General features: G+C 40.8%; 1 protein-coding gene across 6 annotated transcripts; it reads right to left on the bottom strand.

Moving 5' to 3' along the window:
• Window positions 1-814: 814 nt before the first annotated feature.
• Window positions 815-23,019, bottom strand: RMND1 (required for meiotic nuclear division 1 homolog). Of its 6 annotated transcripts, XR_012628168.1 has the most exons (13): window positions 20,426-20,524; window positions 19,392-19,909; window positions 14,710-14,818; window positions 11,744-11,819; window positions 11,351-11,390; window positions 7,886-7,986; window positions 6,534-6,640; window positions 4,383-4,447; window positions 3,435-3,511; window positions 2,181-2,301; window positions 1,819-2,003; window positions 1,263-1,379; window positions 993-1,013 (listed from the first exon to the last, which is right to left on the bottom strand). XR_012628168.1 is itself a non-coding variant. In XM_074862844.1 (12 exons), exons 2-12 carry the CDS (start codon window positions 19,893-19,895, stop codon window positions 981-983), a joined length of 1,350 nt encoding a protein of 449 aa, XP_074718945.1. In that variant the 5' UTR covers window positions 19,896-19,909; window positions 22,900-23,019; the 3' UTR covers window positions 815-980. The 6 variants fall into 6 exon arrangements, 4 of the variants coding, with proteins under 4 accessions (XP_074718945.1, XP_074718944.1, XP_074718943.1 ...); XM_074862844.1 differs by lacking the exons at window positions 1,819-2,003; window positions 20,426-20,524 and adding an exon at window positions 22,900-23,019 and having other exon boundaries at window positions 815-1,013; XM_074862843.1 differs by lacking the exons at window positions 1,819-2,003; window positions 20,426-20,524 and adding an exon at window positions 21,534-21,556 and having other exon boundaries at window positions 815-1,013.

The raw sequence follows: 23,019 nt of genomic DNA, 5'->3' as shown, positions 1-23,019 counted from the left end.
ATTTAGAAAGAGAAGTTGCTGGGGAAAAAAATCCCCTTATCCTCCGAGTAAGTGATAGTATTCTGGCGATAGCAATCTATAGACCTGTAGACTAGGATTAAAAAAAAAAACCACCTAAACTTTTACCTTAGAGGATAATTAAGACATCTTACCCTACACTAATTCACTCCTTGCAGCTTGTACTGCATCAGTAATAGATAAGAATTGGGTAATATGATAAGGTGGACAGCCTAGTAATAAGAGAAATTTTGTGAATCTTACTTTAGTTTATCATTCTGCTACAGCTTCCTGTGACCTCAGAAAAAAGCTCAAGTAGTTCCCCTTTCATATAAATACTTCCTAAATGAATGTATTCCCATCCAAGTATGTAAATACCTTTTTGTGATGGGTTAGAACGTAACATTAAATATATCTGCCAGGCATATTAAAATCACGCCAGGTAACTTAAGGAGAACCAGTAGTAGTGCTCTTTCCAAGCTTGGGACACTGTCACGGCTATCCAAGAAGGAGCTGGGGAGAATGAGGGAAAACTTCATCAACAGTCAGAAATGCAGGAAGTAGTTAAATTCTCAGCCTCTTTTTAGCTGTCAAGGGGACAAGGCAGTGGAGTCCTTTACCAAATGAATCTAGTCAGCACAGAAGGGATCCATCCTTCCGTCCTTGCTTATTAAGACAACAAAGCTAAATCTCGGCCTGCATCTGGGCACACACGCTAAAAAACTTCCCCTACAAATGCATCGTTAGGATCTCAGCTTTACGCTACCACATCCACAGATTAAGACTTCTCTAACATCACTAGTACAGCAGTTAGGAATAATGTACACAGACTGATTTATTTTTTTTTTTTAGTAGAAGATGTACATATTTATAGAGAGATACAATTCCACTATTTTCTAGAAGCATACAACAGACAGGAATTTTCTGGGCCATATGGTCTTTATGGTTTTGTCAGTTTTCTTCTTCCTGAGTTTCTTCTGTGGTCAGAAAAATACCCTTGCAAGTTCAAACAGAACCTGTGGAATAGCAAACACATTGATATGAATTTTTATTTGATTTAATAATCCTTAAAACAGTTTACATTGTAAACGAGATAATCTGAAAAACAGCTACAGCTGCAATTTAAAAGTTACTTGCAAGGAACTGAAGACTAGTCCCCTCGTACAGTACATTAATAAAATAATCTTGATTCTCAAATTATGAAGTATATAAATTGCACTTGTTACTGCATTTTCAGTGTGATAGTGGGGAAAAAACCCACCAACCTCGATGGTGATGAGTATTACTATCATCCATTCCAGGCGCAGAGCGTGCTTTTCATTCAGGTGGTTTCGCATTAGGTCTGTCAGCTCCATGCAGTGCTGAAGCTTTTCATTCATTACCTGCAAGAGATTCCAAATACATGGAATACAAATCTGGATTGCTTAAGTGGAATGAGATCACTAAAAATAAAGGAACACAATCCACAGAAGGGCTCACTGAATGGCACTAGGAAGGTGTTAACACTCCTCTGCGAAAGAAAAGGACAGAAAGTCCTGTAAGGCAACATGCACAAGCAACAGAAGTCTCAATATAAATGAGTCTGTTATTTCAATAGGTTCACAAAAATAATAGAAGTTTAGATATGCATCTGTGGGTATTAAACTGCTTCTGGACAATATCTACTCGTGAAAACAGGCACAAGCAAAAGAAGATGCAGCTTACTGGAATTCCTCAAAAGTAACTAAATACTTAAGGTTGCTGTACCACCAGAAGAGGTAGTTTTCATGCTTCTTACTCTGGTTCAGCAGTAAGCATTATGGCACCCTTCAGTGAACTGACCTGAATGATCATGTCAGTAAGAAGACTGCTTCACGTCTCAGTTTTGTAACTTGCTTTCTTGCACACATTTCAGAACAAGAATTAAATCTCCTCTTCTCATAACTATTTAAAGCCTAATTTAGTGGCTCAGGAAATATGCAATCCATTCATGTGAAACAGGGTTGAGGCAGGGTTGTTAACCTAAACTGGGTAAAAGATGTGAGTGGGTTACGAACGTATGGAAAAGGGAATAGTGTATAGGATCCTGTTATTCTTTATTCAGTTCTACAATTAAAACAGACATTCATGGAGCAGTCTGTAACCCTGCTGAGCCAAAGACAGCTGATCTGTGTGGAAAATTCTCACAACAGTAAGACACCTACCTTAACTCTGCGATTAATGTTGAGAAACTGGCAAGTCTTGTCATAAAGCTCTTCTAGTTTTTCTCTGTCCCAGTAGAAGTCAGGTGTTATTAGCAGGTCTGAACTCAGATTTATACGGTGTCTAAAAAGAATGGGTACTGCAGTAGTTCAAACTTTCTTCTGGTTAATGTATCAGCAAATATTTATATAGCAGTTAAAAGAATCAGGAAAATTTTCCTGTAATTTTAAGTAAAATATGAAAAGAATCTCCTTTTGTAATAAAAATAAAATTGTGGTGATTGTTTAAAATTGCTCACATCTCCTAAAACTTTTCTAAGAGTACTGTACTGTTTAACAGTTTTGAGTATAAATGACTTTTGCCTCACGGCAACATTGCTTCCTTGACTATGCCAGTAGCTCGCTGAAGCTGAAGTAGTACATGAATTAAAGTTACTGGGGAGCTCCTTAACAGCTTGTTTATATCTTCAGAACTCTTCAAGTGTGGCTGGTACTGCGTGCTGGATATGTGAGCACAGCATGCCTTGCAGAACCAGGCTACCGTCTCAACGTTATAAAGGCTAAGAGCTAAAATCTCCCACCCTCAACCTACTGCTCACATAAATCTTTGGAACTTAGAACATCATTGTTCATCACTGGATGGTCCTTCAAGTAGGGATATAAAATCCAATGTTTAAAATAGGAATTGCTTTTTAAATATACCTATTTCTTCACTGATTTTGAGTTTTTTTGTAAAAGTGGAATGCTCTGTATTCTCAATCGCCAAGTTTCACTTGAGGGGGAAAAAAACCCCATCAGATTCTTACAAGGTAGCAGTGATTTCCCAGTAAGTCAAGGGCAGAACAGAACTCACAGAAAAGCTTCACTAACTCTAGGCTGTAGTTAACAGTCCTGCCTGCCCCTGCCCTTCCTCCTGGTATCCTCTGCATACTCTAGTATCTGCTATAATTACTGGTTGTGAGACGTGTGTTGCTGGACCCAGGAAGGGAAGAAGGTGTGGAATCTGGCCATTTAGAATACGCTGCTTAATGCCTGTCTCTAGTTGAGATGCCACAGCATGAGTGGTGAGCCAGTGGGTCCTCTGACTAACCTAAACAGCACACAGAGTCTCCAGCCAAAGGAAGGTTGAAGGAATTCCCCCCCCTCCCCCCACCCCACCCTGCTGTGTTCAGTGTGTATTCTGGTCTTTGTACCATGCCCGACTTAATTTTTAAGTTCTGTGTAATACAATGTCTGGGGTGTAACCAAAAAAGTTACCTTAATGCGAAGAGTTCTCCAATTTTCTGCATTACATCTGCATGAGACAGTTTTACCTTCCTTCGTGACTTTAGTATCTGCAAAGTAACAAGCTTTTTACTGCTCAGTCAAGTAGCACGTACCAGTACTTATGAAGTCTGCAATTTTACAGCCTGGAGTGTGTATCTGAGTTAAGATCTGAATGCGTATCATGCATATGAACATTTGTTTTGTTTGCTTATTGCCTGGCTTATCTAGCTTTAAGAATATCACCATGCAACTGTTCATCCAGGTTTTTCAATAAATCACTGAGTACATCATCAGTATCTATACAAAATCCTGGAGTATTTTCTATAAATGATTTCCTAAACAAGAGATCATTTGTTTTTAATTCCTACTATTGTTATTTTTAAGTCATGATAGTGTTCTTTTGCCTTGCTACTACTTAGCCATTTAACAGACTTTTTCCTTACAACAAACAATGTATTACCATTTGTTTCCTTCATAAAAAAATAATAAAAATGCTGTTTTCACATTTGAACCCTACAAATCTCATTTTTATATATGACATCATACAGGCTTTGTACTTTGAGTCTCATGAAAAACTGTGGTTTAAGTAATTCACTCAAACTCTTAATTACATTCAAGTTAAAGCACATTGCTTGCAGCCCAAGCTGCCACACGCTGTGTTTGGCCAGGTTTTTAAAAGCTGCTTGTCCTGTTACGCATACACAGTCAACAGTGGCAGATGACAGTGGCACAACATGGGAAACATTATTCCAACCCTTTAAAGACTGATCATTTGTTGTCCTTCCACTTTGCAGGTGTTCTGAGCTTCTCTACGTTGAGGGCTTTACCATCAGATGTGTTAAGCATTCAGCTGCTTTTTCCATATCCTCAGCTGTATCTAGATTGATCTTTTACAAAGCACAGGAGAAAAGGAGGGGAGAGGTACAAAGACGACCTCACCTCAGGAATTGACTGGATAGATTCCACGAAGTTATCCAATAATGACTCCCAAATCGCCAGCTTTACTGCAACACAGAGGTGACAAAGCAGAACACTGTGAGAGGTATATATGCTTTCAAGTAATCATAACTTTAAATCTGCCAACATGCTGCTTCAAGACATGTTGATACATACAAACGTTATTTGCAGCAAGTTACTGTTAGTATTATACAACTGGTGTTCATACATCTACGGATGAATCTGGGTTGGGCACTGGCACAGCTCTGCATGCAGAACCACCTTGAGCACAGCAGCTCTCTTCTCCAAATGATCAGTTCAGACCCTGGAGAGATTTTGCTTCAGCTCAAAAGTTGTGTGTTTAAGTGCTCTACGGTATGTACGAAGCCTTTGCTAACTATGTTCCAAGGAAGCTGGAGACCGTGAGCTGTGCTGGAGCTAGGCTGACTTCATGGGCTGCCACTCAAGAGTCTCCACTGTGTTTCTAGTGTCCTGCAGAACTCTGCTTCTCCATTTGTCCCATATTTGATGCAGCATGCTCATACCATGGAGAGTTAGCTTGTGTAGACACACCACCTGTACTTGTTGAAGCTAAATTCAAACTTAAGCAATCTCCCGTTTTGTTTTTAGGTGAATATACTGTTCACTGAAGACACAACTTCTCTTCTAGGGAAGCTGTTCAGCACAGGCAATGGCAACACAAATCCCACTATGTCTCAGCTTGAGCCTGGAAAGGTGTTTCTACAGGAAGATGATATAATTCAGGCCTTTGTTCTTTAGCCCACAGATTCCCAGACAAGAATGAAGTAGCAACAGATGAAAAATTAACCTTATTCACTCAGAAAAATTAATCAGGGAAGATTTAATTGTCAAAATGAACTCTTTTGTGGTAGTAATCGATAGCATCATCTAGTCAGGACACTGATAGTAAATCCAATGCCAAGCATTTTTCACATTCATCTTTTGAATGCAGAGGCTTAATCCAAGTCAGTGACTTAAATGACATTTAATTTAGCCCCTGAAAAAAAGCCAACAGGCATTTCAGCTATCACCAATTATTTGACAGAGATTGGTTTCTGCTGTGTCATAAATTTTACTTGGACTATACTTGCATCCTTTATTTTTATTGAATGTTATTGAACTGGTTTCCTTTAGGAGGTGCGTATCTCACACTAACATAAATTGGTACCAATTATCCCCTGGGAATAAATCGTTTGCTCCATTATATGTGGCACTACTCTTCCATGCAGTGGCTTTATGAACAGGAAAACTATAGAGAACGAAAGGCTTTTTTTCTCAATAGTTCTTCCTTCGACAGTCAAGAACCATTTAGTTATGCTGTACTCCTTGATCAAATGGTGTATCACTTCAAAAACATGCCTTCTGTTTCTTGGTGTCTCTTCTGTTTAAAGGTACACTTCCCCAAATACTACAGGAATCTTATAATTGACCCTAAAAGCACTAGGGGTAGACAGACCAGATTTCCTTTAAAGGTGTTTTTGAGGACGGCCTTACTGCTGCTAGCTTCTACTCTCACCTCCTACCTCATTTGAGATCTGAAGCAGCAGAGGTGTATTTCCTCAAGCAGCAGCAGCACCACTGCTGAGCCTGACTTCTTCCCAGTGCCTCCCGCTGTCTCCTGCCATGGCTAATAAGCCTGGAAAACATTATCTGTGACTCTGGCCCACACCTTTGGTACTGGTACACCTCTCCAGCTGGGAATCACTGCACTACATTACTTCTTTAGCTGACATCTAGATTTTTCTGATAGAGGAAATGATGTCTGAGTGAATTACCTAAGATTACTGACAGGATTCTAATACTGGACTCTACACTCATTGCTATCCTGGAATAGTTCTCAAGGGTGGGGAACAGGATGCTTCAGCAGAATGTGTATCTTTTGCAAAGTATGTTTGCTTGTGTGCTTTGTTCATCTTTGAAACAATTTACATTGAATGAGGTAATTCCAATTTACAGAAAACAAGGTAAAAACTTTAAAAACGAATCCTCCCACTGAAGCATAATCAATCGCTACACAGTTTGCCTAAACCAGACACCAAGTCTTCTCCAACCTGTTGTTGTACAAGTCCCACTTATAATGACATTTCACAAAATCTGGAGCGTAGGCTGATAGTACAAACAATATTGACTTACCAGAAAGACAAAGGGCATTTGAAAAGGCGAATTTCTGCAGAATAACTTCTTCACTATCCAGCTCAGAATTTAACAAGATTTCTCCTTTATGAAGCTTTGACTGACCTCTGTTAAAACAGGATTGAAACATCTTCATTGACTAAGCCACCAGCAAAGGAACATTTAAAGAACAATCAACAATGCAAGAAAGGTTGGTTGGTTTTCATATAAAGCACGCCGTATCTATATGGGTATCATCCCCATCCTTGCATTTTACTCATGTTCAACCTGACAACAACCAAATCACTGAAAATTAGTTCCTCAGCCTAAGACTAATATGACCAAATTTTCTAGGTTTAAAGGAAACTGCAGCAAGCTATGATGGTAACTACAGCATTACTATACACACACAGGTAGTTCACAGTAAGCAGGATGCTGGCGCCTCTCCTGCTCTCTATCTCCTGTGTTATCTTTATGTTTCTGTTTTCCTTTTCTTCTGTCACTTTTATCAACACTACTCCCTCCCTGCTATGATGTTACTTTCCCTGAAACCTCTATTGCACAGGGGGCCAGGAGCAAAGAAAAGGGGGCATGACAGTCATTCAATTTATCATGTCAATCTCACTATGAAACTTTCATAAACACAATGGAGTATGTCAGGAATCACAAATTACACAACTGGATAGTACCTGCAGTTTTCAAACGGCCAGGAAAAAACAAAAACAAACCTGTCCTCTTATCAGGTTACCTTAAATAAGGTCAATCTCATTAGCTCAGCTCCTAGTGTTACAGTGTCCTGTCTAGGAGTAGTTTTTTGGTGCTGTTGAAAAACTGCAAATAATTTATATAATCATTTACACTGAGAAATATTTCTGTAGAAATCATTTGCTCCCCATGATGAAAAAACATTATTTAACAAGGCAAGACAACTTGCCACGTTTATTGTTCCACAGTATTCAAGTTACAACTTTCCTAGAAAGTGAAGTATGTGCAGAATTCCATCTTTGTATATGAACCTAGAGGGCACTAAGGAAAGCTGATGTAGAGAATCCTCTTTAAAATCAGACTTGTCTCAGCAATGTGTATTTTTCTGTGAGGTGCACAGTTTCTGTTTGGGACTGCTGAAGAACATGCTCAGTTGTGTGGGCATGGAGCTTCGTAATTTACAAAATCTACTGCATAACTAAGTCACAAAGGCCATTACTTGCAAGTTTAGCAGTACAGCAAAATTTGTCAGTTTAGATTTATTTTTTTCTCCTTTCCTTATTTCACTCTTTTGAAAAAAAGAGTAGTATTTTTTAGTAGTTGCTTTTGCCTGAATTTGTTTTAGGTGTCTATTAGCTTTTATATAAAGAGTGCCTGAAGATACTTACTCTCCTATTCTATAGTTCATCTCTTCATTCTCCCAGTGGACTAGTGCAACTTCATATGGCTGAATTTCATGCTGTTCTAGCACTTGCATGACATTCTTCATCTAAGAAAAAGACAATTGCACACACAGGAACAGTTACTGTGCAGCATACTAGCACTCTACAAAGATCTCACATCTAATAGGTTGATGAATACAACTTTCATGCTGAAGTTATTTAAATGAATAGGTGTGATAAGTAATAAGTAATGAAGTGACTATGTAATAAGTAATGAAGTGACTATGAACACGTTTTACTTCTGAAGCTATCTGTAGCTGTGTGGAAGGATTTGTGGCTACGAACAACTGCAAGGCATCTGTGAAGACTGAAATGTCATTTAATGTCTGCATATATCATATATCATATCATAACACAGCAAGGATTAACCACAGCAGTGGTAAAGGCAACGCGGACATATTCAGTATTGTAACAATGAGATGTACAAGATTTTGGCAGATGTCTGAGTGCAGGAATGAATCTTTAGGATAAGTACATCAGGTGTCTGTTTCTGTCAAAATTACTTGTTTTCTGCTAAAATCAACAGCTTTGTTTCAGCTATCAGAGGTTGGGCTGTATTACAGAAATCCTTTACCACTATAGAAGTCTGTAAAAGTGGTTTCAGCTGCCCATATTCAACCCTGTGAACAGTTAAATGTGCAATTTTACTTGCAGAAGTAATCTCACTGTCATTTTATTCTCAAGCACACTAAAACCTGATGCAGAAAGTAAGAGCCCTTTTCTCTCACAGAACTTTCTCCTCTGACATCTGACTTAGGATCCCTCATCCTTATTCCCTCCTATGTGCTACAGGGCTCCCCTCATAAAAATCATTCTGCAATTAGAACAAATTCTGAACTACAAAAAGCACTCACCTACAGGTTTTTAAAAGGCATTTAGCTACACAACAGCCAATAAAAAACCCCCAAAAAACCCAATACACTTTTGATGCCTAAAATCTTTTAAGAGGTGAATCTTCTACTAAGTCATACCTAAAACAGTCTTCCAACTGCTTGTTTCATAATCCTAAATTTAATATATGACTAGTACCTGCCATATATTCCAAGTCTCATGGTAAAAAGGATATGAAAAATTATTTTCATTTTTTAAGCAGTGTCTGCTGCTAGGCCAGTCAGCTCAGCCAACCAGCTATGCTGTGTCCAGGGACAGTTCAGCAATGCAAGCCCTGCTAAAACAATGCCAGAGTTAACAGCCAATCCATAATGTAGCATGCCAGACTTCAAGAGTGTGTTCCCTTGGATCCAGGTGCTCTAGCTGGTTTGTGAAGTCATTACTAATGCAGTAATAATTACACTGTTAATAGCCTAACCATCTCTTCCAGACCTACAACCAGCTCAGGCTTCCCTAAGGATTTAACAAAGCTGTACAGACTGTAACCTATTCTGTGAAATTCCTATGTCCTGTAACACGCACACTTCCAAAGTTCTACCATTGCTCTGGAAAATGAGAAATTGTATTTCTGCGGCAGCTTTCTTTTATCTAGTCAGAGTAATACAAAGGCTTCCATTGATTGATGTGAGTTTCTTCTAGACACAGCCTGATTTTATAGAAGGGACTACCTGTGACACAGTACATTTAATGAGATGTTCTGGATTCACTAAATGGAAACGCTTGCTATTAGAGGCTATCGCGTCACACAATTTCCTTTTAAAAAAACAAATGAAACTCTACCTCAAAGCTAGTTTTGCTTTTTGCCCTTGCTATTTTTGGTGAGGAAGCTGTTGCACAACCTTCCTACTCAGGTATCTGAAAACAGTATTCTACATTTTAAATTCCTATTCCTGAGCAGTCTGTAGTTATTACTTCTTCTGTTAAGTGTCTGTTAGTTTAAAATATTTTTTCTTCTCCTAACAGTCATTCTGGAGTACTTTTAAAAAGCAATTTTGTCCATTCACAGTGATTCTCTATGTTCTGTTTCACTGAATTACTTTCAGTTTCGGTTCTACAGATCAGCTTGGGGGTTTTTTGTTTCAGTTCATAAAAATGCGTGCACAAAAATACCTCCTCTATTTCAGCAAGTTGTTTGGAAGTTAAAACTTTGACTATGATTTCAATAAGCAGAAAGAGGCAGTTTTCCTCTTCTTTTATAAATAAAGCTAGCAAGGGACCAACTAAAGTTACTAGTACTGACCAGAAAAACATGGTATCAAATTTTCAAAGATACTTAAGCACATACAACAAAAGATTTTTCAGAGTACTCCCAGTGGGTAGAGGTGCCCAACTCATAAAAATCAACAGGAGTTAGTCAGCTAGTCTTCAGTAATACCTGTGAATCAGTAGCGTAGTTACAGCCATAGCATCCTAAGTGTGCTACAGGCAAGGTTTGAAGGGAGAACTAGTGTCTTTTTGTAGACCAGCTGATATACTGAAACCCCCCAAAACAGACAGGAAATCAGGAACATTTCAGGTCTGAAACAGAAAAAGTGAACTTGAATCTGGAAGTTGTTCGTGTCTGGAAACAACTGCTCTGTGTTTTCATTTACCTTAATGAAAATCCTCCTGTGAACTTCTGTGCATCTCAGTATCATCTACTTAATACAGCATTTAATTTCTCATACTCTGCCTACAGATAAGATCGATACTTTTTGTATCAAGAATGCATTTTTATTTAACCACAGTCATAAAAAAATCAATAGATTACAAAAATTTTAAATAACTATAAATATATTCATAAAAAGAGATATGCCTGTGGCTTACCTCTTGGTCAGCAAAGAGCACCAAATTATCATAAGGGGTATGTCATTTCAATATCGACATACTTTAACAATTATGCCAACCAATACAAATCTTCCTTCAGGAAAATTGCTAACTGTCAGAAACACAAAACAATATTAAAAAGTTGCTTACAAATTTTGTCTCTTTCAAAGTTATCCAAATATAAGTTTTGAATAGTTTTGATTTTTCCTAACATAAAACACAGCACCATGAGGGCTGCTATAGGGGAAAACCACTTCCGGCTCAGCCAGACCCTGTACAGTGGAATAGAATAGAATGATTCTTTTCTTCTAACACATTTTCCATTATATTAGTGCCTTTCAAACAACCATTCACAGGTTGATTTTTCTGACCTACTTCTTCAGGGTGTACAGCTGCAAAAAATTTCTTTTTGTCAATCTCACTAGATTAAAGTTTCATATTTTTGGCCTTAAATAGAAAATGTTACCCACTTTGTATGTTACACATATATTTACTCATTTTGTGCAGAAAGTCAGGTTTCAAAGGTGATACAGCAGCAACCCACACACTTGAGGGCAGCAGCAGGCAAGCACCTGTACGCATTAGGAGAAGAATAAGGCCTTTTCCTTCATGGAGAGATCCAAGCTCCCAAGCAAAGCCCAAGCACGCTGAGCTTTGTGGGGCTGACAGAGCATCTGCTTAGGAAGTTCCAACAAACAGTTTTGCTTTACTTACACTTTTCTCTTCCACATTCCAAAACACAACAGCCCCTTCCCTGTTAATTCAAGGAAAAACTGAGGTGTAATTATACTGTTTTAAATGTATTTCAATGCAATACTCAAACTGTAGAGTGAGTGGCAATTTTTGTCATTGTGAATCAAGAAACATAATACTACCTTCACAAAACCTACATAAGTTGCTTTTTAACCATGCTTTAATGAAGAAAACATGAGAAGTTATTTTTTTAACCATTTGAATAATTCTGATATTTTCTTAATCATTCTGATTGGACAGTTAGTTACTCCTTGAGTTTCATGAGGTAGTATGATGCAATGATCTAGCAAGCTGCACTACTTTCACACCACTGCTATTAATAAAATAATGTTTTGGGCACGACTTATAGCTTACCTGAAGAAGAAAATCATGCCAGGATCATCTTCTTTTGCAGATTTCTCAGTACCAATCACCAAAACGTTTGCAGCATCTAGTTTGAAATAAATGAAAAAAATGAATTAGTCAAACTTCTAAACAGGAACTATAAGCATGTAATTCCAGTTTGACAGTTACATGCTAACATGTCAGTCAGCCCCATATTTTATGTTTCTGATGGAAATGTTTGCCAGGAAACAACTACAGTATCAAACTACACTGCTGCTCTGAAGTATCGCACTCTAGACAGACTCAGCTGCTATGTTGAACTTCATTGGAATCTTTAGTTAATGAAACGTAACAGTTTTGAAGAACAAAAGACTTAAAATTGATGCAAGGCACGGTAAATAACCAGGAATAGAATACAGAAGTGGACACACAATGTGACTGAACTATGGAAGTTGCCCTCAGCTGCAGACAAATTACCATTCAAATCTGTTTGTCCAGAAGATCCTTCTCTTTTCTATATAGTAAGGGACTAAGCTACACTCAAACTGTGCCGACTTTGATTTGACAGTCAGGAACTTGAAAGACCATAACCCCAAGACAGGATAGGGTACACCTGCATCTTCCTTCCAATCAGAAGCACGCTTTTGAAACAAATCTTCCAGCCACCCTCATTTACCACACTTCTGGATGTGCACTGCAGAACAGTGGCAGAGTATACAAACTGGATTTTTTTGGCATTAAACTGAAAGAGGAGCTCCAAAAATGCAGCTGTGGTACTCCAACCACTAATGGACATTTGTTACAAAAGACCAGACTTGAGCTCGTGTAAGTAGAATGCCTGAAAACAAATGTGGACGCTGACTTCTCAAAACAGGGTTTTAGTTTGTTCCCTACAGGTCTGCTCCACTGTACTACTCACTAATATAGATAAAGTTTTAGAAGTCCTGATGTGGCTTTGACAAAAAAAAGGTCACTTTCCAGCATGACTCATTTTGTTGCAGAATTAGTGGAAGATAGACCAGCAAAACTCCCTACTTCTATTATAAAGTGTGACTTGACTGAGAGGAATTTGCAGGGTCTAACACCTAAGCCTTAGAAAGTTCACCCCTTTGCAGAAAGATCACAACTCAAGGGACAAGACATCAAATTCAGCCCGTGTACAAATTCCACCCTCTGCTTTACTGCTCAAGCCACAGAGGCCAGGTGGACTATGGCAGCAGAGAAAGATGACTAAGTATCGAATACGCTTTTGCTAATATCAGAACTGAGACTACACAGCTGGTCTGCATGAACTCTTTAAAGACTTTTCTTTCACTTGCTGTTCCAGTTCAGAAACACGTGATTTTATGAATCACTAGAGCAAGTTTTGGGTGTGAAGTCTGAGCTCACCATGGAAGAAACATTTGTTTGCATTTTCTCATTTGCCTTTGCAAATATCACCCTTATCTTTATTTATCCATTCCAGCCAAAACATACACAATTCAAGAGAATTTGGTCCATTGTAAGTGCAGGTACAGGATCTGACTGTAAAATGTTTTTAAAGACGTCAAAACCAAGCATAATGCTTAGAAAGAACACTACAGAGCAACAAATCACAACTGCTGATATAGATTTCTATGTGCTAATATTTTTCGATTTTCCAAGATTCAGTGCACAAGCCAACCACCACAACACATCAGATCTGCTGGCACAATCCAACATCCTTTCATCATTACTTCCTCCAAGTTTTTGATAAACAGAGTATCATGAGGGGTCAAAAACACCATGAAGAAATGAAAGTACTGGCAAAACCCACACTCCCAGGATAAAATACTAGCAACAGCAACATTTGCCTTACGATAATTCACAGTCATGCTGGGGACTGTACAAAGTTTCTGTCCCAAAGCTGTGACACCAATGTTGGTTTTAATACAAAGAAATTACAAAGGAACATGAAGCCTATGCTCTACAGCACCTTGTCTTTCTATGTTCATCTTTCTGAACAAGACGATCATTAGTAAATCTTGTGTTTGAAAGAAACCACTGGAGTATTACTGCAGTCGATTATTAAGTGTTTGAGAGGCAGCCAGATATTTGATAACCTCTGCTGAAATTCCCATAAACACTGTCATTCTCTTAGCTTCATATAATCTGTTCATTCAAAAAAGAAAAAAAAAAAGCATTCTACTGCCAGTGTATGAAAATCACAGCTGTTCTAGGGCACAAGGTTCCTTAAGCTATAAAAAGCTCCATTTGTTTTTTTCTTGTAGTATACTTCAGCTATTTCCAAGCCATACTTTCCCAAGTCTTCAGATACTTTGTATGGAAACCAGAACCAATTATTTTTCTGAAGCCTAGCTTAGTGAAGTATTCAACAACTGCTGGGATATATTTGGCCCAACAACAAAAAAAAAAAAGTATCAACTGTATTCTCTTTACTAGAACTAAGCATTTGTATGTATATCTTTTCACTTTCACTTTGTTGGCAAGATTCTCTCTTGTATGCCTTTCTCTCCAACTGTCAGTGATTTACATTAATAAAGTGGGTATGGAAAGAAGATGCAACACTTCAAATTACAAAACTGTTTTGGCAGCTGAAGCACTACAGTATCACGTTACTGAAAGATTAATTAAAATAATATTCAGAATTTGTTCAGTTAGTAAATTTCTGTAGAAATTCTTTGTATCAGAAAATTTCCAAATTTATTTTTCCTGCATGCATCTAATTTTTCAATACTTTTAGTGTAATTGTAATTTTGGGAAAAATTATCATAGGGTAAACAACAAGTGCTGGTTATATTGTGTCCTGGTTTAACTAGGATAGGGTTAAGTTTCCCCTTAGTTGTGGTTTTTTAGGCAAATGGAATTTTTAAGGAAAGCAGTATTTTTATAGGCAGTATGATATATTACAGGGTATTACCAGAATAAGAATACATGAAATTAAAAAAATTATATACCCCACCCATAGTTCATTTCTCAAGGTATAGCATTGCTTTTAGTATGTTTCAAAAATCTACCTCTAGGCAAACTTCTTATTTCAACATATCCATGTGAAGTCAGGTCATGACACAGATTACCAAGATGATACTCATCTGCTGTTGCAAAGGCTGTGCACTGCATCAGATTCTGTGCCAAAGGAATAAAGATTGGAGTTAGGGCAAGGCTGAAGCAAGACGTTCATAAGACAACTGTCTCAAATTTATCATGAGTGACATTTTTCATTTATTCAGTCCTTCCTATGATATCCTTGCCAGGCTGTCCACCTGCTGTACAAATACTAGTAAGATTATTTGCTCCCTGGTAAGTGGGAAAGCAAATCACAGATGGAGATCAAACCAGGTGATATAAGTTGCACCAAAAAACTTTGTGATAGAGCCACAAAGTGAACCCTTCTTCCCTGAATGCCAATCAAATGCTTTAAGAGTAGAGCTACACTTGCTACTGCTCTCCCATCCTACAGCTTAGGACATACTCGGCTGACCACTGAAATCAAAAGCAAGACACCCCAATATCAGCTGAACATCTGTATTTTAAAGATAAATGGAGTTCAACTATCCCAGCCTGCTTATCAAGCAGAAGCTCCAACCGCAAACATCACGCTCTTCCAGACACAGAGCTCACTGCCCAGGTAGCTCCCGGGGTACGACCCACTGCAACACTGCAGCACAGAAACTCACAGATCTTCCGGGCCAGCTGTAGGTGCTGCAGATCTACAGTGCCCCTCCTGAGCTGAATCCTGCACTAACAACGTGGTCTCCACTGACACCACAGTCAATCAGTATACAACTGTCAGAGCTTGTCTCAGTATTCCACAATCTTAAATAACTAAAATGCCATATTCAAACAAATAACTGGAAAAATCATACTGACTTGCAATGAGACTGACTCACGCATGGCAAAGAAATCAGAGTCATCTGTGTAAAGATTTTCTTGATTAATCAAAAAGGCACAATAAACCGCTTTATAAATTCTACTACTCATTTTAAGTGGATTTCTTTGTTCTGATACCATGTATGTCCCATGATAATGTTTTTCAGTACAATGTAGTGGAAGATATCCAGAAAGCAATGTGTCTCATTGTGTATCGGTCAATTCCCAGCTTTTTGTAACTAATACAAATGGGGATGTAACTAACAACAAATGAACAAAAGAACTGTACTCATCTGCAAGCATTTATGCCCACAATACACTTCAACTTAAAATCCAAATTATATTCTCACAGCATTCATACACAATCAAACATTAAGGCTTAAAAAGGTGTTCTATTCCTTGGGGGCCCCCGTTGCCAGTCATCAGAATCACGACCACACACTTAAACCTTCTTTTCTTTTTTAACGTTAACATTCTGTTATCCCTTCCAAAGCTCTGCTTACACATCATAATTCAGTGATCACTAACAAAAAATAAACTTTAAAAGTAATTACAATATTCAGTGAGCAATTCTGTAGGCATATTTCCACGACTGCTGTGAGGCTGAGTTAACAGTGGAACAGAACTGTTTTAAAGTTCCCTTGCTGCAGTACCTTTGAGAAGCTGCATTATCACAATTCCATCTGTATAAATCCATTCTCAGTCTCTAAATTGTCAATGCAATTTACATATTTCAGATTCTTCCAGAAAGCTCTGGTTATTAGAAGTACACATGGTTTGCCATGAAACTCTTCTGTCAAGAGGTAAGGGAGCAAACTCTTTATCTTCTAGCTAGTATATAATCTGAAAATCTCTATCCTGCTCTGTGCTTCCTGTAGTTTATTACTTGTGCTATTGTTCATTTCAAGGCAAGTGTACTACAGGACAGACTTTCTGTCTTACTGCTGCAATTTTAGCTTCAACATAAAGACTTTACATTTAGTTAGAACCAGAAGTTTTCTGCTAAGACTACATGCCTGAAATAGCATTTTGGATATGCACTAGTTTGGTTTTTTTGCAATGTACTCTTTCACTTAAATTTTTAGTAAAATCTTGTTTGATGGAAAACACTTAGATTGGGTGTAATTTGAGATTAAGACACCTAATATACTTGTCCACAGGCACTCTAGATGTCTGAGCTCCCACAATAGTTGGTGGAGATATAGCTAAAAAGTCTATACTCTAATGAGTGATTCAGCTAATCCTAAAATAGATGTGTTAACTGGCAGATCAACCTTAATGCCATGCTTTCTGCTATGTCACTGTCACCTGCAAACATCAAAAAAACAGAATACAACATCTGTACTGGTGCTAGAAAGAAACTCCAGCTACTCACCACCCTCCTGCTTTCTGCCTACAGCTGGGGCTTCACTGAGATTCTGTTCAGAGCACAGCAACAGCTATCCTTAGGAGTAGCAAGCCTAAGTACCACAACAACTCATTTTCCATACCATTGTGCCCCCAACAACTGTTTAGGCTCATAAGTCTCCTCAGCCCATCCCTTCCACTTTAAGAATACAAAAATTTTTAAGAAAGATAACCTGTAAGATGAACTTAAACCCTTATATCACCACAGGAATCAGTCTTTATCTTAAGCATAGTGAATACTACATCTTTACTTGAATTTCAAGCCTTTTCTATACTATATATCATTGAAAATTAGCTCAGGGGCTTTTCATGCCATCAGACTTTACAATTAACTAAACTGAGTAGTGGTACAACTCACAGATGGACTGACTAAACCAGTTAACTGCTTTCAAGTAACTCCTCCATCTATCCTGAAAAACTGGTCTTACAACCATTTATCACTGCCAGTGCTCAGCACTCTGCCTGTAAACAACCCAGGAAGGCCAGTGCCAGGGAGGGGTGGGAAGGACCTCATTCCCTGACCGTTCTGCCAGAGGAAGGTGTCAGCTGTCAGGCCCGGAGATCCTCAGAGTTCATCTAAGGGACAACCTTAGGAGTGGGCCTAGAGCTGGTGTCTCAAGGGGCAGGCGGGGAAGGAGAAGACGCAGCAGCCTGCCCCTAGGTAATGGCCCTAGAAATAGGGCCTGCGTTAACTGGAGGGCTCTCGGTTGCCTCCACACAAGTGCAGGAAGGCAACATCAGCTTTTTCAATACCACTATTTAGAGAAAAGTGATGGCGCGCTGAAAAAAACTTCAAGGGTTCTCCATTTGCCCTACTTCTATTAGTCACCTTGCAAAAATCAGCGACACCTTTACGTTATTTTTCCGTACTACATATCTACAAGGAAAAACACAAACAGGTAAAAAAAAAATGCTTATTCCAAAATATTGTCAGCCTGCAGTCAAGGTGACGGCCTGTCTGTATCCCTGTAGATGGGGCTATACATCTGACAAAACAACATGGGGTTTATTCAAAAATAGCAAATGTTTCTCTTAGTCTGAGTTTATGTGATTTCTGGCACAGCATTTTGCCATGTGGAAGCTCCCTCAGAAAGTATATTATTATTTCAGTATATCAGGCAGTTTTCTCTGTTTCTCCACAATGGAGGAAAGTAAAAATAACAGTGCATATTACTTGCATACATATATATGAAAATGTCAAACAAAGAAACTGTTTGCATTCTACGCTGCCATTTAAAAGCCTCAAGAATCTAAAAAAAATGTCACTTCAATTCACAAATAACAAAAAGAAGCAACCCCTCAATGTAATGTTACAGCACGAATAACAAGCTTGAAACATTACGCGATGTTTCAGGACTTAACATTCTTCACTTTCTTTTTTCAAAGCAACAGAAAAACACAAGTGGGAACTAAATTGTCTGTAATGGAGTCTTTATGTTGCATTAGAGCATACTCCTGCTCATCATACAAAATATTAAAAACAGAAGCTTAGATGACGAGAAGTCAAGCATTAAAACTTCCATTTCTGTGCTCACATTCAGTAGATCATGTAATAAGACATATTTTGCAATGTGGAAGCTATTTCTGGAAACACAATACTTGTTTCATCTATAATACTGTTTTATTAACAATACCCTGGAACTCAGTTGTTGTAGTAGCTTGAGGAGAACAGTGACACTTCTGACACTGGGATTTTCCTTGGATATCGTGTATTCAGGTATGCTTAAGGTCTGCCTTGGCTAGTATTGAGGCTTGCAAAGAACTATCTTAAGGAGAAACAGGCACAAGTATGCACTGTTCAACTTAATCATATCTCATTTTATCCAAAACTGCTGCTGCAGTTACTCTGTAGACGTAGGAGTCCAGAGATCAAGGTGCTATGTCTGCACATGGAATAATCTTCCCCAGGTAATACTGGCTACATCTGCACCTCTGTTTACCATCTGAAACTTAATCTGAATATAAACTTTATACTATTTACTTTCATCTTGGTTTCTGTTTGAGTGAAGCCTTAAAACTGGGTAGAACTGGACCAGTAAGGGTATCTAGGAGAAGTTAAATTATTCTGAAAGATAGACTTTGTTTCTCAATATTAAATGTGATTTGAGAGCACTGCATAAAATTATTTTTAATGAATTTTGTCTTTCCTCTTTAATAACCACTTATCTTCCCTCCACTTTTGTTTACACATTGCTAATAAATCTCCATTTTATCTTCAAAATACCAGACACACTAGTTTCTACCAAGCTTGTTTCTGTTTGCAGAGTTCCAATCCCTTTGTGGCCACACTAAGGTAAATAATGAAATCCTCCTCACCAAATAAACATGCTATTTTCATTAAAACATTAATCTAAAACCAAATCTGAATTTAGATTGATGAAATTCCCTTAATGTTATACAAACTGTAAATTTTATACTTTACCTCACTGTCTGAGAGTAGTGGCTGGTTAGTCCTGGATGGCTGCTTGGTCCTTGGTGCCTTCGGTGGCCTCTTAACTGGCTGGTTAATGTGTTTTGGAATAATTTTACCAGCTGATACAACCGAGTAAAATCTTGATGATGTGTTCCTAATATTTTTAATAGGCTCCGTACTGGGGTAGTAATCTTCCATCAACACCACACCAAAACGTTTCCAGGATGGAAAAGAAAACTCCCTGCTCCGATAGCAAACATTTTTTCCCAAAGCTGATACATTTCCTTGGACCAATTTCCAATTCTTGACTTGCACACATTGACTTGTCAAACAAGGGGAAGCAGTTTTCAGAGCACACAAATTCCAATACTTCGCTGTTCTGTGAGATGTTCTGTCAACTTCATTATCCAGCTTTAATAGTGGACGTCCAGTTTTATTAAAGTTTTGGCACTGGCATACTGTTGTTAAAGTGTGGAAAGATCTAGTCTGAAGACGCAGAAGTTTCAGTCTCATTGCTTTGCTCAGAACTGTATTTAAAACAAACAAACAAAATCTGCCATCAATGCTTTGGAAAGAAATATTATTGTTTTCCCCTTATCCAAAAGGTGACCCATACTCCTTTTGCATGTGTTAGTACTCCTAAGCACATAAACACTGGTGGGGTTAAACAGCTTTTTTTTCAATGCTATGGAAATACTCTAATTAAGATCACAACACATTACTGAGCTGCATGCTTGCAACACAGGGTGAAAAAGAGATTTTTTGCTATGTTAACATGTAAGCAGGCATCTTTTCCTTCTGTTGCTCATTCTGTGCAGCAGTCTGCACTCTCAGTAACCTCACTGACGAAATTACTCATGAGCCAGCACACACCTTAAAGAGGACATCAGACTCTGTGAATCATTATTTTATACATAATAAAAACAACCATTAGATTACTATATGACTGTATGGGAACGTCACCTACAGAATACACACACTGATCAGCGTCAGCTCAAACTGTTGTATCGCAAACAGCCAAGCACGGATCCAGCTCCACTCACCTGTCATGAGCAGAGCGAGAGCCGAGTCACCCAGGTTACTGTCTTGATCCTGCTAGTACATACTGGTGCAACAGGGGCCACAAGGCCTGCCTGCAGATCTACCTGCGCTGACGGAAACACGACAGTGTCCTTATTCTGTTACTCCGAATTAAGGTCAAGCTTATTATATTTACGCTACGGTGTACGAGCTAATCAAATGAACTTTAACAGTATTCACAGACAGTACACTGAACACCTCAGCGGGTGTGTTTCACTCACTGAAAAATTGCAGTGTCAAGTCCCTGCCCCCATCTGCTTTTGTCCCTGGTGACACAAAATCCACCTTCAGCAAGTCATTAACAACAAAAAAAAGTACTAAGTTTCTTAGTTTGAAAAAAATGCCAATTTCCGAGTATTTTTCAAAACCTGTATAAAGAAGGATCTTCAATGCCACCCGTACACTTAATGTAATGGTTCAAATAAGCATTGTCTTGTGAGAACAAATCATTGGATGCTAACTGGAACAAGCCCTCCATCCTGACAAGGATACCTAGACGCTAGCACAATACATGCACAACTTGAAAAAAACCAAAACCAAACCTCACCCTGACATAACTTAATGGAAGGGGAATACACTAATTCTGGTAAAAGAGACAAACAATCCCACCGGAAAAAAAAAAAAAAAAAGGACATAAGACACCTTTAGGCTACCACAGAGTAAATAATCCATATTGGGCATAATTTTGTATGTTCTTCAGTTGTAGTTTTTTGCCCAATTTGTAAGCCTTCTGTTTGCATACTTATTAGAATACACTAATTATTTTCATTTTAAACTTGTCCTCTATTTACAAAGCAACCCAGAAGACTCTGCCCAGGACAAGGCACATTTACCTTTTTAAAGGCCTGTTACCTCTAGATAATCATGAGAGCTGAAACACTCGGCAACTGCAACCCAAGGTGGTTGAGAGCCAGGACAAGGGGCCAAGTCTCTGATAGCGTGGGGTAACTAGTGAAAAGACTCACAAATGCCAGGTACTCTCCTAGCCAATAAATCCTTGTGTTGAATCACAGCGATCCCAGGGGAGATTTTTAAAACTGTACAGGCTTACAGCAAGCTGTAAAGAAGTACCGATCATGTAGGCTAAATTGCACCGTGGAGCCTTAACGCCGGATTTGTAGCAGTAGAGGCACCCAGCCGGGAAGGGCGTAACAGAGCAACCCAAGAAACAGGCAGGATAAAGAGCTACCGCAAGGCAGCAGGCGCCATCTCTGAGCAGCAGGAACAAATCTGCGCTTTATTTCCCAACGACTCTTTATACAAGACACACTTTATTCACGCCCGTTGCCTTTCCAGCCGTGAGTCCAAGCTTACTGCGGCTGAGCCAGCAAGATGTACGAATAAACCGGGCCCACTCTGCCGGCGGGCGGCCCAGCTGCTTCCTGCGAGCCTCACAGCGGCGAGAAGCCCAGGCCTCATCCGCCGCGCTCCGGCTGCCCGCGGGGTCCCGCCTGCAGAGTCCTGCTGTCCTGCGCCCCGCTGCCAGCGCGCACGGCCCCCGCCCAGCCCCCGCCGGGCGGCGCCAGCGCCTCCACTCCCCCAAGGGAAATGGCGGTGGCGGCACCACCCCCACGAGCGCCCCCTCCGGTATGCGCGCGGGGAGGGGCCCCGCTCCCATTGGCTGTCCGCCGGGGAGGCGGGCGCAGGCCGCCAGGGAGCCAATCGGGAGGAGCAGGCGCCCCGCCTCCGCAGGAAGCGCGCCACCAGCACCGCCCCCGCCCGAGGAGGCACCCTGAGGCGATTGGGCCCCGCCCCGCCGCGGCGGGCAGCTGACGGGCGCCCCTGGCGGGCGCGGGGAGGCGCCGCCGCCAGCCCGTGCGTCACCGCGCGGGTGGCCCATTTCCCCCCCCCCCGCCCCGTTCCGTAACATTCCGCTTCCGCCACAGCTGCGCCACCGCCGAGGAGCGCTCGGCCGGGAGGCTGCGGCGCCGCGGTACCCGAGTACGCGGGGGAGCGGCCCGGCAGCCTTCCCGCTCCGGCCGGGGCAGTCCGGGGGCGGAGGAAGGGATGGGGCAGGAGATCGCCCCCACCTCAGCACTTCAGGCTCTTTCTCACCCCTGAAGCTGCCTCCCCCCGCGCGGCCTGTGGCCGTGCCCGCGGGGGGCGCGGGGCCCTCCCCCTCGCGGCCACATCAGAACCGGCGGGAAGGGCGGGAAGGGCGGGTGAGGCCGCCCCGCCTCGCTCACGGCCTCCCGCGGGCGCTGCGGCAAGGCCCAGTCCATAGGCGTCCGTGCCACCGACCCCTCCCCCCGCCGCTGCTCCGGGGGGGGGGGGGGTGGGGTGTCCCTGCAGGGGCTACACAGCCCCCAGCACCGGCTCCCGTCGCAGCGCCGGCCGGCGGGAGCCGCCGAGGGCAGCCGCCCCTCCCCTCCCCTCCCCTCCGCCCGCCGCCGCCGCGGGAGGGGCGAGGCGGTTTCCGCCGCGCGCCAGCACTGACCTGGGGGAGGGGGCGAGCCGCTCTCCGCCGCGCGAGCCGCGGCCCCGCCCACCGCCCGCCGAGCCTCCGCCAGGGCGCGCGGGCCGCCAGGCCCCGCCCGCCCGCCCGTCGCCGTGCCGC

This window comes from Strix uralensis, chromosome 3, assembly GCF_047716275.1.
Source record: "Strix uralensis isolate ZFMK-TIS-50842 chromosome 3, bStrUra1, whole genome shotgun sequence".
In the NCBI taxonomy this organism is placed as follows: domain Eukaryota; kingdom Metazoa; phylum Chordata; class Aves; order Strigiformes; family Strigidae; genus Strix; species Strix uralensis.
This window is presented reverse-complemented; position numbering and strand designations above follow the sequence as displayed.